Consider the following 14,321-nt stretch of genomic DNA (forward strand, 5'->3'; position numbering starts at 1 on the left):
TAAAGGAAGTAGAAATGATGCCTTAGCTATAACATTTATAAAACATCAAGCACGGCTTGTGAGGGAACCTGTGTTTTTCAAGTGCTAATGGAAGAAAGGCTGGGGAGCGGTGAATATTTGCCAGGTCTTGGCAAATTAGCATTTTATTTCCAGACTCTCAACGAGAGATAGAACTCAGGGGAAAATAATCAAGGTCCTCTCTGGTTCATGCTGCCTGAATTTTGTGAATATTTAACATTTCGCCAGTTGGGTAGGTCTCCATTTCCTAACTGGTCTTTTCAAATAAATAGTTACCCAGGCAGTCAGATTCCCACATCCAGCAAAAGCTCTGAAAGGACTCATCCAAACCCATGACCGTGCAGAGAAAAAGGCTTCCTTTTCCCTGGGGAAATCTCAGGTCTGCCAGAAAGACAGAAGAGCTGTAAAGAACAAAACCATATTTGATTTGATTTGTTTCTTTTTACCCTTTTTTTTTTCCTGAGAAGTCTGATCCCTCCTAGAGTGGAAGGGTGTGAGACAGGCGGAGGGACAAGAACTGCCACCTCAACATGATCCCTGCCTGAAATAAGTCCAGGTCGGGTCTGTCCTTAGAGGGGGGTGACAGGATAGTGGTGTAACCATGCATCTCGATGATCACCAGAGATCACAGAATCATAAAGGTTTAAGATCATCGAGTTCAACTGTTAACACAACACTACCAAGTCCACCACTAAACCATGTCCCTCAGCAGCACATCTACTCATCTTTCAAATCCCTCCAGGGATGGTGACTCCACCACTTCCCTGGCCAGCCTGCTCCAATGCTTGATAACCCTTTCAGTGAAGAAATTTTTCCAGATATCCAATCTAAACCTCCCCTGACACAACTTGAGGCCATTTCCTCTCATCCTATCACTTGTTACCTGAGAAAAGAGACCAACACCCCCCTCGCTACAACCTCCTTTCAGGTACTGTAGACAGACTCAATCGATTGACAAGCTGAAATATTGTCAGTAGTGCCTCCAAGCAGGATTAGGAGTCAGATCTCCAAAAGCATAGGATTAGGACAGTGCCTTCTGTCCAATAAATAACTCCACATCATGAGGAGAGGCTAGAGATACAGGCTGGCTACGAAGCATGGCAGCCCAGAAAAATGCAGTTCATGGAGTACTTAGGTGATCAACTCACCCATCCTCCCACCCCAGAGCAGAAATTACCTAAGCTGTCCCTGAGAGAAGACTATCTAAAAAGATAGTCTAAAACCCTCCAGTGGCAGAATTTCTCCCTCTGCCCCTGACAACTTATTGCACTTCAAAACTAGCCTTAGTCCTGGAAAAAGCGTCCTGATGCCAACCCAAATCCACTCTGTTGCAATTCAGACCTAGGGCGTTCTGCTCAGGCCACAATGGCCATAAATTCAAATATCCTCTCAAGCTTGAAGGAACTTGTATCTGGCCATCCCATTCTTACAAGAGATGGGCCCCAGCCACAAATCCAAATGTTGCATGGTCCCAAAGTTCAGCCCCATGCCGGGAGGTACAGAGAGCAAGATGAAATTGTACTGTAATTTTTGTTTTATGGTTTGAGAAGAAAGTTTAATTTTCAAGAAAGAAATTGATCTGAAAAGCAAATTTTGAGCCTTTCAACCAATTCTATTCTTATCTACATAGCTGCAAACTTGGGGATTATCTTATCACTAAAAAAAAACATGTTTCAGGTCTAAAATTCTGGTGTGATGACTGTCCCACACGCAGTTGCACAGCACCCATGAGGAAACTGATCTCAGGTGGAGTTTCCTGGCATTGCAGTGTTACAAATAATAGTTAAATATCCTACCAAAATGAATGCATTCAGGAAATCTAGAGCTGCCTCTAGGTACACTTAGGTGGGTGCTTGTACTCCAATTTGACACACTCTGTTTGTCTTTCTCCTGCTACCTCTTAGGACACAGGTATATAGGATACCTGAGGGTACTGGGCTGAGGGAACTGGGGGTGTTTAGCCTGGAGAAATGGAGGCTGAGCGTAGACCTTATCACTGTCTACAAGTACCTGAAAGGAGGTTGTAGCGAGGTGGGGGTCAGTCTCTTCTCCCGAGTAACAAGTGATAGGACGAGAGGAAACATCCTCAAGTTGTGCCAGGGGAGGTTTAGATTGGATATCAGGAAAAATTTCTTCATGGAAAGGTTTGTCAAGCATTGGAACAGGCTGCCCAGGGCAGTGGTGGAGTCACCCTTCCTGGAGGGATTTAAAAGCCATGTAGATGTGGTGCTGAGGGACATGGGTTAGTGCGGCGGGCGGCAAGGAAGGCACAGACTCTGAGATCGAGGATGCAAAGGCCTGAAGCCGAAAGGCCTAAGGCTTTTTATTGTTATGCTACTACCCTATTTAACTGCTACAATGCAGGAGCCAGACTAGGCAGTTCAAGATAACATCAACATTCACACGCTAAGCACTCATCACCCATTCTGGGAAGAGACAGTGTTCTGGACTCAAAACATCAACAACCATTCCTTGTTTTCAGCTCTGTGTTCAGAACTGACCTTCAACACGTTTACTTCTTTCATGCCTCAAAAAGCCCTGTGAACTGGTCTCGGCTCCTTTATCTTAGAAGCAAGCAAAAACTATTCTCAGTGCAGTGTTCCCAAGCAAATCTTATGCTCCCCAAGTAAAGCACAGCTGTTTGCAGACTGAGGGTCTTCCACAGGTTAGTGGTGGACTTGTCAGTTCTGGGTTAACAGTTGGACTGGATGATCTTAAAGGTCCTTTCCAACCAAAACAATACTATGATACCTCCGTTTCAGTGGTGAAGTTGATTTAAGAAAACCCTGCCTCTCACCCCAGCTCTGCAGTTCACCACCCTCATCAGTTGTGCCAGCTTAAACTTTTTAGGAGTTTCCTTATACACAAGATCAGCAAAGTGATCTGAGTTAAAGGTGCAGCAAATCGTGTTGGTAATTACTTGAAGGGCTGCTGTCCCTTGCAGGCTAGGTGCAGACTACTGCATTGCAGAACAAAACAAGGCCATGCAAACCATCTGCTATGTTGGTTCAAATAAACTCATCTCACTTGCTACTGTGGTGGACTAATTGTGATCCATGGGCTATAAGGTGTCTTCAAAATGTGAAGAATTGAAAGAATTGTAGTTGTCCTCCAGTTTACTCAGAGGAAGAGGAAAATGCAGGATGATTTATTGACTGGCTCATGGTAGCATACAAATACTGTAGCAAAGCCAGCCCCCGAAACTGGAGTTTCAGTTTGTTTTCTTAATCATTAAGTCATCCTTCCATTAAGCTAGAGTCCTACCAACAGTACATGAGCTAATTGGTCTAAGATGGGCTCTCGCTCCAGAGGACCAGCAAGGTAGAAAGGCGATTTCTCAGCTGTCATGAGCTCTTTGCAAGGCTGAGAAGTGGGGTCTGGCCTCCAATGCCTAGCACTGGTAAAGATGAGCTCCTCTGCCATCAACCAAGTCTGTAGCTGCTGAGATGGTGTAAAACCATCTCTGTAGGGATGTAGGGTGATAATATGACCTTGTGAGGGTCAACCCTGATGCAGGGCCATTATCCCCATGGGGATGGTGGGACCTGTAGGAGGTTCCTTTGTGGTGGTGTAGGACCTTCTACTTTTGCCTCCTACCATAGGGGTGGCCATGCAGGGCAAATGGGATGTGCTCAAAGGGCTGATTTGCACAGCTGAGGTGTTCTGAATGAGGAGAGGGAAAAAGGGAGGTTGAGACTTTCTTCTTTCTGCATATCAACACAGTTTGGCACAGACCTGAAAGCCACTGTCGCCTGCCCCTCTGGCTTACATGGCCAGGGTGAGCTGGGCAAACAATGTTTGAAAGCCTCAGCTCCAAGCATGCCAACAATACCACAGGCCCTGTAAGGTGTGAAATTGTTCCCATTCATTCAGAGAAAGACATTGAACATCTCATAATAACACAGCTAAAGCACTTACTGAAAATACAAAAGAATTATCTTGACAATTACTCCTTGGAGTATCCTGCAATACAAAGTCTTGGCTGATATGAAAATTGGTCTTGGCCTCTTGCTTATGAATATAACCTAGAACTGATGGTTAAATGTGCCAGGCCTTGTAAAAATGGGTAATTCAGCATGAATAAGGTCTAGCTGCTATTTAATGAGCACGGATCATTCCTGCTGGCAGCACAAACAAGGTCTGTTCAAGTATCAATTAAAGGAAGTTTTCTCAAGAGACCTTGTTTTCAGAAGCAATTTCTCCATCAGACGAGAAATAAAATCAGATTAATAATTTACATGAGTGTCATCCTGGAAAGGGCAGTTTCGTGTGCCCCCCTCCAACTTATCACTATAACCATCTGCAGACCTGCCACTGCCCCTCCTCCATCCCTACCATCACACTGGGGACCTTGGGGGTACAAAACACCCGAGTGCTTACAGGGCAAGCGAGTTGAAAAAAACGATGTTGTGGTGGTGTAAAAACCAGCACTCATGTTTGTGTGACTCTTTTCTGACACATGGGGCCGTCACTGAACTGCCTGCAGATGGAGCAGACTTACTTCATCTGAGAGCTGATCAGAATGGGTCAGAGGAAGATGTCCTTCAAGAAGCTATTTCTCTCCACTGGCTATGAAAGGAGCCAAGAGACATGGGACACCTAAAGCCAGGTGAGATGGTTCCCACCCAAGAGTAGCTTGTACAGAGCAGGGACTGGTTTTTTTGTCCTGTGATTGCACCAGGACTGCTATAAGAGCATCGCAGGCCATGGCAAGATTACAAAAAAAGTAATAGACCTAAAAAAAAACAAACAGTGAGACTTTGGAGACAGAGGGGAATGAGGGGAATGCCATTTGCTGCACTCTTGTTGTCCTTCTCAGCTCGGTGCAAAGAGCAGAAAATGCAAATAAGCTGGAGCCCCTGGCCTGGTGCCGAGCATCCCACCTGCTCCCAAGCCAGCAGCTTTTCACAGCTAAGTGCCTGTGTGGTGAGGAAGACTTGAAAAACATGTCCTCCCCCCAGGTCTGATTTGAAATCAAAGCCCAGCCACACCAAAGGCTCTGCATGTAAGCCGGTACCTGCGTTGCATGTCAGACATCCCAGCTGGCTGTGCATGGGAAGGGGTGACATGCAGATGGTTGTCAGTAGCCATTGCAATGGGCTGGACAATTCCCAGTGCTCCAAGACACCCTTTTTTTGTAACAAAAAAAAAAAGCTGATATGCATTTTTAAACAAGGACAAGGGAAAAAGCATATTATCCTCAAGGAACTCAGAACCACAGAATCACACAATCACAGAATCCCAAACTGGTTGGGGTTGGAAGGGACCTCTGGAGATGATCTAGTCCAACCCCCTGCCAAAGCAGGGTCACCCAGAGCACGTTGCACAGGGTCGTGTCCAGGTGGGTTTTGAATATCTCCAGAGAAGGAGACTCCACAACCTCCCTGGGCAGCCTGTGCCAGTGCTCTGGCACCCTCAAAGGAAAGTTTTTCCTCATATTGAGATGGAACTTCCCATCTTCCAGCTTGTGCCCGTTGCCCCTTGTCCTGTCACTGGGCACCGCTGAGAAGAGTCTGGCTCCATCCTCTTAACGCCCACCCTTAAGGTATTTGAAAGTATTGATAAGATCCCCCCTCAGTCTGCTCTTCTCTGACTCACGATCGGGGTTGAGCTGCCCTGATGGTTGCAGCTCACGCTGTAGCTTGTACCGTTCACAACCAGGTGGACGCACACTTTGGGAATGGTGCCGGGTATAAACAGGATCCAGTGCCTCCCTGTGCATCTGCAGAGGGATGGAAAACCCTGAGGAAAAAAACAGGGAGACAGCTGTGGGGCATCTTAGGTGCCAAAATAATATAGGAGAATTTAGTAGCCAAAGCTCCCACACTCCACCTCAGATACAGCTGAGCCTTAAGGGCTTTTTGCATGGGTTCAGAAAACCCAACCATTCTGAAGTGCAAATCATGCTTTTTGATAAAGCAAAGCTGTCGTGTCATGGTGGAGTTTTGAGCAGCAGCATCTGCTAAAGGATACGTGCCTTCTCCTGCAACAAGGGGTGAAATCAAGGGGGTTTCTGTTTATTGCCCTCTTATACGCCTGTTTTCACACACGTGAGGTACTGTGCTCTCGTGTAAATGTATCAGCACTTGAAAATAAGGCCTCAGACAGTTTTGCACTGCTGAATGCAGCAGCAGGGAGACATCGCCATTAACTGGGCTAGCAGGAACAGGAGGAGGCACAGCTGGTTTGGAGGAAGACTCAGGAAGACTTTCCCCTTGTGCATACACGTGCAATCCACTGACACATCACAGGTACCATCTCTTACAGATAATTGCAGGTTATTCATAGAAAATGAAATTTTGTTTAAGAAATACCAATCTAGTTTAAATGTCTTTTTTTTTTTCAGTGTGCTCACTGATTGCTGTGCCGTACCTGGGCAAATAGAGTCTGAGGCAATTCCCAGGTGAAAAATTATCATCCAGCAACCAATTCTTGCAAATGGTTCTTTAGCAGCCTAGAAAATTTGAGAAAATGCAAAATGTTATAGCCTGAGTAAATCTGCGTTAAGGTATGTATTTGCTTAACAGATGCTTCTACATGCAGTCTGTTGAACTGGCTTATATGAGAGTATCAACTTTAATATTTGATTTAGAATTTAATATAAAGGCAACTGATTGCAAAACACAGATTTACTGACCCAGGGGAATGAACCTTTTTATGAAACTAACAATTACACGTATAACATCAGCTGAAAATGAGTTAGCAGGATCAAACTTTCAGCTTGCTGACTGAACTCAGGATTGAAGTGGGTGAGCTAAATGAACACCTATCAATCAACCCAAAATTCAATTCACCCTTGAAAAAAAAAGGAGGGACAATTTGGGACAGGGGGTTTATTTTAGCGACGTAGAGTCAGCAGGTTGGTACCGGGGGGGTGTTGGCTCAGCTGAGGGGCTGGGGAAATTCAGGGCAGGCAGCTGGAGGAGGGTAAAACTGGCTGGCAGTAAGGACCTCACCAGCACAGGGGATTCCCAAGCCCTTGTATAACACAATTCCCTCCTGTGTTGTAAACAGGACCCACCTGGGAAGCGGGCCAGCTCCCATGATTTTAAGTGTCTCAATAACATTTACCGCTGGTTTGTTGCTCAGAGTCATATGATATGATGAGATTTGCAGCCTCTTTGGCTTTGTAACTGAATGCAAGCTCCTACCTCTCAAAGTCAGGGAGGAAAGCTCAGGCGCGTGACCTCCATGTTCCCTAAAGACAGCCTCGAGCATACTGAAAAGAGAGAGAAAATGAAACCTGCCCTCTGAGGAGGAGGCTGTAGAGGGGGATGGGACCAGTATTACACAGAGTAACAAATAAAAACAGGTTTGAGGCTGCAGTCGAGACCCTGACCCCATCAGCAGACCCTGCAATGGCTCAAGTCATCTTGCCACGGACTACAGGAGTAGAAGCATAGGATAATTTGGGTTGGAAAGGACCTGGGGAGGTGTCTGGTCCAATGTCCTACTTAAAGCAGGGTCAGTTCTGAGATCAGACCAGGATACTCAGGGTTTAATCCAGTTTTGAAACCTCCAACGACAGAGCCTGTCCAGCCTCACTGTGCAGCCTGTGTCACTACTGTCCTGGAGAAAAAGTTTTTCCTTACATCCAGCCAGTTCCTCTCTTGCCTCAATTCATGCCCGTTACTCCTTGTCCTCCCACCGTGCACCACTGTGAAGCACCTGGCTCTGTATTCCTGATGTCCTTCTCATAGGGATGAGGAGGCTCCTATGGCTGTCCCCAAAGCTGTCTCATCTCCAGCTCCCTCAGCCTCTCTAACCAGGGCAAATGCTCCAGCCCTGAGCATCCTGGGAGCCCCCAGCCCGGCACCCTCAAACCCGCCAGGGCTGACTCCATGATCTCCCAGCCCAGCACTACCAAATCCCTGACTAGCACTGTCCCACTCCTCTCCCAGCCCAGCAAGCCCAAAACCTTGCTGGGACAATCCATATCTTCACCCCACACCTGAACCCCTGACCCTGCTGCCCACCCCCAGATCAGCACCCCCAAAACCTGCTGGGGTGATTTCATGCCTCCCTTCCCCTCCCTCCCAGTTCTCACAAGCCCTGCTGGGGCTCACTCTATCTTCCCCAGCCCTGTACCCCCAGTCGCTCTGGCAACCTTCCTACCCTCTCCAGACTGGTACCAAAAATCCCACTAGGACTCCTCCCAACCCTAAAACTCTGCCAGGACCATCTCCAGACTGGTAGCCCAAACTCTGCTGGGCCCCCCCACCCCAGCCTGGAACCCCACTCTGGCAACCCAAACCCCACGAGGATCTCTGCAAGTCAGCACCCCAAACCCCTCTGGGACACTGGGACCTCCCCAACCTGGCACATCCCAAACTCTGCCCAGCACCCCACACTGGGACCTCCCCAACCTGGAACCCCAATCCCCATCAGAACACCTCAGTCCGGGACCACAATCTTTCCTGGGACTCCCGCAGCCCAGCACCTCAAATACCTCTGGGACTCCCTCAACCCAGCACCTGAAATACCTCTGGGACTCCCTCAGCCCAGCATCCCAAACCCCGCTAGGACCCCCACCCACTCTCCCCAGCCCTGCACTCCAAACCCCACTGGGAATCCCGAGCCCAATATCGAAAACCTTGCCAGGATCTCCCCATCAGGGCACCCCAAGCCCCGCTGGGATTCCCCCAACCCAGCACCCCAAACCTCACTAGGATTTCTCCCAGCCCGGTACCCCAAACACCACCGAGACCCCCTGGCACTCCAAACACCACCAGGCCTCTCCCAGCCCAGCATCCCAAACCTTGCCAGGACCTCTGCAGCCAGAGCACCCCAAACCCCATGGGGACCTCCCCATCCTGGCACTTCAAACACCTTTGGGCCTCCCCCAGCCCCGCATCCCAAACCCTGACAGGAACTCACCCACTCTCCGCAACCCAGCACCTTTATCCCCGCTGGGGGCCCTCCAACCCAACATCACAAACCTCACCATGACTTCCCCAACCCAGCAACCCAGTTCCCACCGGGACCCTCCATCTCCATCCCCAACCCCATCCCCATCCCCATCCCCATCCCCATCTCCATCCCTATTTCCATCCCATCCCCACCCTCATCCCCATCCCCATCTCCATCTCCATCCCTATTTCCATCCCTATCCCCACCCTCATCCCCATCCTCATCTCCATCTCCATCCTCATCTCCACTTCCGTCACCATCCCCATCTCCACTCTCATCCCCATCTCCACCCTCATCCCCATCCCCATCTCCATCTCCATCCTCATCTCCACCTCCATCACCATCCCCATCATCATCCCCATCCCCAACCCCAACCCCACCTCCATCTCCATCTCTATCCCCATTCCCATCTCCACTTCCATCACCATGACCATCTCCATCCCTATCTCCACCTCCACTCCCATTCCCACCCTCATCCCCATCCCCATCTCCATCTCCATCCCCATCCTTATCCCCATCCCCCTCATCCCCATCTCCACCCTCATCCCCATCCCCATCCCATCATCCCCATCCCCCCCATCCCCATCTCCATCACCCCCATCCCCATCACTCCCATCCCTATCACCCCCATCTCCACCACCATCCCCATCACCATCACCCCCATCCCTATCACCCCCATCCCCATCATCCCCATCACCTCCATCACCATCTCCACCCTTATCCTCATCCTCACCCCCATCCCTACCCCAGCCGGGCCCACCCCCTCCCCGCCCGCCCCCGCCCCCGGGTGTGGCCGCCCCCGCGGGGGCCGGGCGGGGGGCGGTGGCAGCTGGGCGCCGCTTTTGTGCGCGGCGGGGCCGTTCCGCACCGTTCCGCTCTGTTCCTTACCGCTCTGCTCCTCCCGCCATGGCCGCGGCGGGCCCCGCGCACGGCTGCGGCAGCGGCGCGCTGCTGGGCCGCTCGGGCGTGCTGCTGCAGGCGGTGCTGGCCCTGTGCGCCTTCAGCACCCTCATGTGTGAGTACGGGGGGGGCCGGGCTGGCGGCCCCCTGCCCCTGGGGGGGAACCGGCTGTGCCTTCGCGGGGGGCTCGGGATGCCCGGTTATGAGCACCGCGTTTTGCGTTACATACCTGCGGGATGCGGTGCGGGGGGAGCGCGGGGGTGCGGGGCTCCGGCTGCGCGGAGCCGGCACTTCGGGCGCCAGATGTTCTGCAAACTCCGTGTTTCGAGCCTTAATTTGCACCACGAACTTGCAGCTACAATCTGTCGACATGGGCTCCGCTTGCGGGAGCGGTTACCCAGTCGCTTAAAAAATGTTAATGAAGGGTGAAAACTAACGGGGTAACGCGGTGGTTTACACGGAAGAAGCAGCTCACAAACCTCGTGTGGGTGCCAGGTACAACGCTGCTTGATTGGAGTAATAGCGCCCTTAATTGCGTTGTTTTGTTTAACTGTGCTTAAACTTTTAAGGCTTGGAGAGGCCGGGGAAAGGAGACTACTGAGAGAATGGGTTTTGCTGGTTGCTGGGGCGGGTGGTGGTGAGAGAAAGCAGCTGACTAGTGAGGAAAGGTGGGGACAGTAATACTGAAAGACCCAAAAAAAGTTACTGTTGCTTTGTGCTGCAGCTGCATTTTACTCAGAGCAACGTGTGCGTTGCTTTTTAGGGTTAAGTGGTTTAACGCAAGCCGAATAACATGCCAGAACTCGATCTGTTTTGCTTGTTTAAAAGCCTGTGGTGAAGGTGAACTAAAACTTCCAAGTTTTCTAGCTAAACAGCTGCAGATTTTGAGGCTCGCTTGCCTCTCTCTGCCTTCTGGAAACCGCTTTCAAAGGCTCTGGCGCTGTGGTTAATGCTGGGCTGCCAGGGAAAACTGCAAGAAGTTCTTCTTGCGATAAGCGATAGCTTTTTTTCCAGCTGGAGTAGCCCAGTTGCAACACTTCACTGCTTGTGTTTCACCAAATATTGACAGTAATAGATTAATTTGGTGTTTCTGTTCCCCTTAGTGATGTGCATGTACGGGTTAATTGTCCCGTAAACTCCATGGGATTTCCCATAAAATCAAGGGCATCAGTTAATTGTTTCAAAATATTCCTGTAGATGAAAGCTACACAGCGCCTGCTAGCAAATCATCAACCGTGGGCTAAGTGTTGTCCTGGTGCAAGGGCTAATATTTCCTTGAACATTAACAACCTCTTGGTTAATGAGAAGAAACCGAAAGCTGATGCTATGTGGTTTCATTGTGAATCCGATCGATGACTAAAGCTGCGGAGGAAACTGCTGGCTGGGACCCCAAAAGCAGATGTGTTTACAGTCTGGGGATCTCAACCGCAGCACCTCCTCTGCCTGCAGCTGGGCTGGTGGTCCCTAATTCACCCCAGCTGTTTCTTATCTGTGCCCCATTCACACACTCCCAGCTGGAGGCTTTCTGAGATCTGCTGCTGGGGCTGTTTGTATGTGGACTCCTAACTTGCTAAGGTTGTAGTGGGCTTACCAGCAACTTTACTCTGGCCAATAACTTGCTTTGAAGCAGCTTTTGGGCTATTTGTGTGGTCAGTTCAGTTGGCAGCCTCCTGGGGAGGAGAAGGCTCTAGGAGCTGGGAGGTATGGGAGCCTCTTGAGCTGGTGATGATATCATCATCATATTTTGACCAGCTGGTGCTGGTCAAAAAGGTTCCTGGGAACCTTGATTGCATCTTCACTCCATGCAGCCCAGCATCAAGTTGGGCAGTCCCAGCTGGATGACTACCTCATCTAGATCTTGGGACACTGCTGTCACTGGAGTCAGCATCAGCCCTTCTTTGATACTTCTTCCTTTGGTACTGTGACATGCCTGGGTGTGTATTTCAGTTGTTTGTATGTCTGTGATTTCTGCTTTAATGGGATGTTGCAGGTCAGTGAGTGGAATTTAATTCCTGACTGAACCCAAGCCAATGCCTTTTGCATTCCTCCTACTTTAAAGTACCAGTTCAGCTTAGCTACAGGAGAACCTGAATTTGCAGATTTCCAAATTGTGCAGATAGTGTTCATAGCACTTGAAAGCATCTAGAGGAACTCAGATTAACAGCAATGTGGTGTTCTGCAAGGTTTTGCAGGTGTGTGTGCATCGGATGTGCTCACAGAATATAAATCCATAATGTGGGTCCCAAGTATGGCCCATTGCAGGAAGGATAAGTTTATATGTCGTTATCAGAAGAGTTTGTGTCCTTGAATTTGTGTCTCTTGGGGCTGTGGAGAGATTCTCTACTGCCAACCTGGTAGGAGGACTCAATGGAGGAGGCAGTCAGTCTTGCATGGTTGTCTGAATGGGATGAGTGGGGTGGTTGCTCCCCATTGCTGTGGGGTACATGAAATGGGTCCTTCATGTGGTGAAAACAGGACTCAGAAGTTAATGATGCCCAGCCTTGGTAGGGCATCAGGAAAGCTGTTTAGTGTGGTTATATTAGTCTGGCTAACTACCATGAGCAATAGTGATGACAGAGTTCATTTGAGCCTACAAACACTCTCTTGCTTTTCCACCAAGATGGTCTTTAAGGTTGTAGTCAAGCTTCATTCCAATATGGTCCAGGGCTTGCTCTGGTTGCAGCTTTGCCCCATTTGCTAATCAAATGAGAATGAGTTGTTATCCTTCCCACCTGCCTGTGGTGGCTTTGGAGGCAGTTTGGCTGTAAGGGCACTTTCTACAAGAGCTAAGACACAAACACTTGAAAGAAGAGGCATTAAAGCTGAGCAGCTGCATGCGTGTGGCAATCCAGTTCCCTGTGCAAGAACTTGCCCTTAGGGAGGCCATGACATGGAGGCATGTGGATAATTGTGCAATTCCATCTGAAGTAGCTCTGCCTTCATCATCACTCAGCTGAGTGGAGAAAGCATGTTGCAGTTTATGTCAGCTAGAGATGCTGGGTGTGATGAGGGTTGAATCCCTGCAGTTGCTGCTATTTGTTTAAATCTTTTTTTTTTTTTTGGAGGAAGTGGTTGTAGACTAGCAGAAGTTGTCCGGATCTGCAGCCTGGACAGCAAAACCCTTTGAAATGAAGGGAGATCTTGTGTAGGAATTTTCACCATAGCCACTTTTGAGGATTAATTGAAGTGAAAGAGAAACAGATTTTGGGGAGTTAAAGGATCTTTTTTTCCACTGTGAATGGAAAAAGCTTTCCTTGGAGCTGGTATACTTGTTTTCTACCCCACCACAAGCAGTGTGGAGGACATCTAAGAACATTTACTTCTCTTCCAAATTCTTCTCTTCCTGAAAGTGTCTTGGCAGCCCTCTGAGCTCCTGAATGAAGTTTAGTAGCACTTGTGCTGCAGGTGTCAAAATAGACTTAGCTCTTGGAGAGATTTCGTAGTGCCAGGCAGGGCGAGCTGCATTGGACTGAGCTCCGTAGTCCTCTTCACACAGTGAAACCTGGTTTTCAGCTCAACTTTTGAAAATATCTTGATCCTGCCTGATACAACAGCAGTGTCCCTTTATCTCCTCTTACACATCACTGCTGGATGCATTCCTCCAGCACATCTTGCCTTTAGTTTAGCCTAAGGTGGTAGAGCTGCTTGCAGTAGGGACCCTGGTGCTGACCCACCATGCAGGGCCTGGTGATGGAGGTGTGCTGTTAGCAAGTAGGGTGATATTTTATACTCTGGTCCAAGTAGCTTGTCCCAAGGCAGGGCCACAGAACAGGAGTTTGCCAGACGAACTGTAAAAGTGGTGGCTCTTGACTGTGGTGGAAAATCCCTGGTAAGGAATAGAAGTATTACCCCATTGCAGGTGTTTCCATGGTCCCTGTGGACTTACCATCTGACCTTCCAGTGCGTTCTTCTCCAGGATAGTGGTCAATAGGTTAGTGAAAAGGGGGAAACAGTATCCTAGTGTATGGAAGCATCTGAAATTTGAGACAGATTGATGGAAGCCATGGTGCTCGTCTCCATGAGATAAATCAAACTTAAGCAACCTTTTGTGGCTTTTTAGTAGGGCCTGTAGCAATAGGACAAGGGGTAATGGTTTTAAACTAAAGGAGGGTAGATTCAGACTAGATAGAAGGAAGAAATTTTTTACGATGAGGATGGTGAAACACTGAAACAGGTTGCTTAAATAGGTGGTAGATGCCCCATCCCTGAAAACATTCAAGGTCAGGTTGGACGGGGCTCTGAGCAAGCTGAAGGGAGGTTGTAGTGAAGTGGGAGTCGGCCTCTTCTCCCAGGCAACTAGCGATAGGACAAGATGACATAGCCTCAAGCTTCGCCAGGGGAGGTTCAGGTTGGACATTAGGAAGCATTTCTTCTCAGAAAGGGTCATTAGCCATTGGAAGGGGCTGCCCAGGGAGGTGGTGGAGTCACCATCTCTGGAGGGGTTTAAGAAAAGACTGGACATGGCACTTAGTGCCCTGGTCTAGTTGCCATGG

The 14,321-nt window shown here is 49.1% G+C and overlaps 1 protein-coding gene across 3 annotated transcripts in view; it reads left to right on the top strand.

Annotated features, from left to right (window-relative positions):
- The first annotated feature begins 9,820 nt into the window (after positions 1-9,820).
- LOC137663841 (store-operated calcium entry regulator STIMATE-like) overlaps positions 9,821-14,321 on the top strand; it is a 37,719-nt gene continuing 33,218 nt past the window's right edge. For all 3 annotated transcript variants that reach the window (XM_068401435.1, XM_068401436.1, XM_068401437.1), the window contains exon 1: positions 9,821-9,943. In XM_068401435.1, the coding sequence (XP_068257536.1) occupies positions 9,835-9,943 (109 nt within the window). In that variant the 5' untranslated portion in view covers positions 9,821-9,834. The remainder of the gene's footprint in view (positions 9,944-14,321) is intronic.

This window comes from Nyctibius grandis, chromosome 5, assembly GCF_013368605.1.
Source record: "Nyctibius grandis isolate bNycGra1 chromosome 5, bNycGra1.pri, whole genome shotgun sequence".
In the NCBI taxonomy this organism is placed as follows: Eukaryota; Metazoa; Chordata; class Aves; order Nyctibiiformes; family Nyctibiidae; genus Nyctibius; species Nyctibius grandis.